At 40.6% G+C, this 4,474-nt stretch overlaps 1 protein-coding gene across 4 annotated transcripts in view; it reads left to right on the top strand.

Moving 5' to 3' along the window:
- Positions 1 to 4,029, top strand: part of st8sia7.2 (ST8 alpha-N-acetyl-neuraminide alpha-2,8-sialyltransferase 7.2) — a 20,087-nt gene extending 16,058 nt beyond the window's left edge. For 2 of the 4 annotated variants that reach the window (XM_073939464.1, XM_021473741.3), the window contains exons 5-7: positions 9 to 121; positions 1,132 to 1,215; positions 3,212 to 4,029. In XM_073939464.1, coding sequence (XP_073795565.1) covers positions 9 to 121; positions 1,132 to 1,215; positions 3,212 to 3,680 — 666 coding nt within the window. In that variant the 3' untranslated portion in view covers positions 3,681 to 4,029. The remainder of the gene's footprint in view (positions 1 to 8; positions 122 to 1,131; positions 1,216 to 3,211) is intronic. The other 2 variants (XM_073939466.1, XM_073939465.1) reach the window with 2 other exon arrangements.
- The last annotated feature ends 445 nt before the right edge of the window (positions 4,030 to 4,474 follow it).

Genomic DNA, 4,474 nt, shown 5'->3' with positions numbered 1-4,474 from the left:
GTGTGCAGGACTCCCCCTGGTCTGCTGGTGCTCTGGGTCTCTGTGCTGTTGTCGGCAGCAGTGGCATCTTGAAGAACAGCAGCTGTGGACGCCAGATCGACAGCGCAGACTTCGTCATCCGGTAAAAACATCCCATCATTCATTTCTTCTGAGGCTGTTTAACGACCTGTCCAGCAACTCATTAATGCAAATATTTTAATCAGCCAATCACATGGCAGCAGCTCACTGCATTTAGACATGTAGACATGGTCAAGAGGATCTGCTGCAGTTCATATCGAGCATCAGAATGGGGAAGAAAGGGGATTTAAGTGACTTTGAACGTGGCATGGTTGTTGCTGTCAGACGGGCTGCTCTGAGTATTTCAGAAACTGCTGATCTACTGGGATTTTCACGCACAACCATCTCTAGGGTTAACAGAGAATGCTCCGACAAAGAGGAAACATTGTTGATGCCACAGGTCAGAGGAGAATGGCCAGACTGGTTCCAGCTGATAGAAAGGCAACAGTAACTCAAATAAGCACTCGTTACAACCGAGCTCTGCAGAAGAGCATCTCTGAACACACAACACGTCCAACCTTGAGGCGGATGGGCTACAGCAGCAGAAGAGCACACCGGGTGCCGCTCCTGTCAGCTAAGAACAGGAAACTGAGGCTACAATTCACACAGACTCACCAAAACTGGACAATAGAAGATTGGAGAAACGTTGCTGCTCTGATGAGTCTCCATTTCTGCTGACACATTCAGATGCTCGGGTCACAATTTGGCCTCAACAACATGAAAGCATGGATCATCCTGCCTTGTATCAGCGGTTCAGGCTGGTGGTGGTGGCACCAATTGATCATCAACGCCACAGCCTACCTGAGTATTGCTGCTGACCATGTCCATCCCTTTATGAGCACAGTGTCTCCATCTTCTGATGGCTACTTCCATTATTATTATTATTATTTTATTATTATGTATTAGGAATCATTATTTTTAAAAATATATACCCATGAATGTACTAAATCTGTACCTCACAGAATACATTCATTTAGCACAAGATGACCAAGCGTTTATCTTTAATATTTTGTTTTTAAAATATGCAGCAACTGCTTTCACAGACTGAACATAATTCCCCCTTCTCTTTTTCAGGTTTAATTTAGCGTTGGTTAATGACAGCGATGTTGGACTGAAGACAGATCTGATGAACATCAACCCCTCTCAGATTCTCACACAGTCAGTCACACACACACACACACACACACACACACACACACACACACACACACACACACACACACACACACACACACACACCTATATTGAGAAGGTTTTAAATGACTTTTTATTAAAGCTTTAAATCAGGGCCCGTATTCATAAAACATCTTAAATGTGCTGTAAGTGAGTGTTTGACTCTTCTAGAGCCTAAAACAGCATCACATGTGTGCAGATATTCAGAAACATGCTCAGTGAACATTCTTGTTTATGTGAGACACAATGCTGAAGTCAGATATTCTGCTGTGAACACGTGTGTAACGTGCCGGAATGGCTATCTTTGTTTTGGTCATTAAACCCGCCCAATGCCAGCTTAGCCAATTATATTTCAGCCCTGCGGGTTGCCAGATGGTGGAAAACAGCGTTTTTCATTTATTTAGCCAGGAAGGAAGGATCTAAAAGTGTGTGTTCGTGACCGAAATGTGACCTCTGGTGGACAGTAGCAGACTCTGAAATGAGATGCAGATTCAGAGTTCCACATGAGGTTAATAATAAGCAAATAATATCAATATCAGGAGTGTAAACATTAGGTGAGCAGGTCACATTGTAACCCCGTTTCCTAACATGCTATGTGACGAGATGCACAGTGATGAGCAATGTGGCTGTTGTCAGCAGACGAAAGAAAGAAATGTAAACACAGCCATTCAGATGCGCAGAGTAGTGCACTTACTGCACTCCAGCACAATGGTCAGCTTTATAGTCTAATGAATACATATTAAAGCTCTTTAACATGATTAATGTTGATGCTGAATCACTGGGTCACAGTTCTAAACGATTTATTTTATTCTCCAGATCTGAGCTGAACTATCTTGTGCTTGAAGCAGTACGACAATAAATGTCCTGTACAATGGCATTCAGACTCACATTATCAGCATTTAACTCTGAATAAAGCACATGAGCTGCACCTGAGCTGATCACTGTCAGTTTATCCTGTTGTTCACCTGCAAGACACAGAAGCTGTTTCTAATATATACATTTCAGGTGTTGGTTAGGACAAAAACCTCCTTTTAATATGCAGAATATTCCTTCTATTGCGTGCCATTACTTATAGACAGAACGCGATTTAAATCACTATCTCTTGTCCTCAATCTGGCAACCTGCGCTTGCGTTTGATTTGATCCAGGAGTGCAATACCTAGTTCAACCACTGGGTGTCAGTGATTAACTATTATAATATTAAATATTAAATATTAAATACTTAAATATACTGCACCTTTAAGGCTAAACATAGCTCAACTTGCCAATTTAGGAGATCATTTGAATAATAATAATAATAATGTTCATGTCAGTTTTCAATTTGGGACTCCTAAATGTTTTTTTACTCCTAATTTCACATTTCACAAGTATTTCAGTGAGACAAAACCACTGCCTATCCTAAAATTGCAGATAATCTGCCTTAAAAGGGGGCAGTACAACCAAAAATGAAAGTTTTCTCACTATTCCTCCCTCATACGGATGTAAACCTTAATCATTTTCTAACTTCTGTTGAAGACAAATGTAGATATTTTGAAGAATGCTGTGACCAGTCTGCCATAATACACTGAAAAAAATTATTCAACGTTGATTCCTTGGATTTACTAAATTTTTTTACGTTAAGCGGTTGTAAACAATTTATTTGTGTTGAATTTAAACAAACAAATTAAGTTGAACATTATTCAATTTAATTTATTTGTTTAAATTCAACACAAATAAATTGTTTGCAACAGTTCTGCATGCAACACTTTTTTTCAGTGTAGGGAAAAACAAATACTATGAATTGGTCAGTGGGTTCCAACATTTTTCAAGCTATCTTCTTTTGTGTTCAACGGAAGAAAGAAACTCAAACAGGTTTGAAACAGACGGATGAGTAAATGAAGACGTAGTTATCAATTTTGATGTACTGTCCCTTTAAAGTTTCCTGCACCACATCTCAATGCAAAGTACAGTTGTGTTTATTAGAACCTGTTGTGTGTCTGTAGATACAAAACCATGGAGCAGGATCCGGGTCCGCTAGTGGAGCGTATCAGTGTGTACGGAAACTCCTCCCTCATTATTCCTGCATTTGCATATGGGTTCTGCACCTCGCCATCCCTCCGGGTCCTCCGAGTCCTGCAGCCAATCAGACCTCAGCAGCCGGTGGTGTTTTTCAACCCACATTACCTGCGTGCTCTGGACCGCTTCTGGAAGTGGCGTGGCCTGAAGGAGCCCCGCCTCTCCTCGGGATTTATTTTAATTAGCGCTGCACTGGAAATGTGTGAGCACGTGCACGTGTACGGATTTTGGCCCTTCGGCACCGACCTGCAGGAAAACCCCGTTCCTTACCATTATTATGACCAAAGTAAGCCAAGCCCATATATGCACCGCATGCCAGAGGAGTTTGTGCGTCTCCTGCAGCTCCACAGCCAGGGGGCGCTGACACTGCATCTGCAGCCCTGCCACACACCATAGAGCAGTATTTCCCAACCCTGTTCCCTTAGGCACACCAACAGTACTCATCATTGGATGTCTTCCTTATCTGAGACATCCAGGTTTTTCAAAAAGTTGAATGCGGATAAAATTAATTCAGATTTGTGATACGTGATTATGTAATCCAGCTTACTTTTTGAGCCAGTTTTTCAAAGCAACATCTGATTGGATCAATCTGATCCGGATAGGAATTTTTCAGGATCACTAAATCTGGATAAGCAGTGCTCAAACAGGAGAGAAAATCACAATGTAGAACTCTAGATATGTAAAGAGCAGCAAGTAGAATAGCTAGTGTGGGTCAATATAACTTTATATTTATTTGAAATAAAAATACACACATTTAAAAAAAATTATAAAAACAAGAAATTGACAATTCAGATTGATCCAATCTGATGTTGCTCCGAAAAACTGGCTCAAAAAGTAAGCTGGATTACGTGATCACGTATCACAAAAACAGGATTACTAAATCCGAATCAATTTTATCCGGATTAAACCTTTTTAAAAAAATGAGCCCAGATGGGATCAGTTCAATCCAGATTTTTTGGATCAAAGTGATCCAAATCTTAAAAAAAAGCTCCCAAAACTGAAGGTTTGATCTGGATCAAAACCAAGACTGGATTACATGATCTGTTTTTTTCTTTTGAAAAACCCATTCTCAAAACTTGATCCAATCTGTTATCCAAAATCCTAGTGGATTAGTTTTGAAAGATCGGTCCCAGATGAGTTGACTGAGGTGTGTTTGATTAGGAAGAGGTTGAAAATGTGTGTTGGTGTGC

Source organism: Danio rerio, chromosome 23, assembly GCF_049306965.1.
Source record: "Danio rerio strain Tuebingen ecotype United States chromosome 23, GRCz12tu, whole genome shotgun sequence".
Lineage (NCBI taxonomy): Eukaryota > Metazoa > Chordata > Actinopteri > Cypriniformes > Danionidae > Danio > Danio rerio.
The sequence above is the reverse complement of the archived record's forward strand: the minus strand, read 5'-3'. Positions and strand labels throughout refer to the sequence as shown.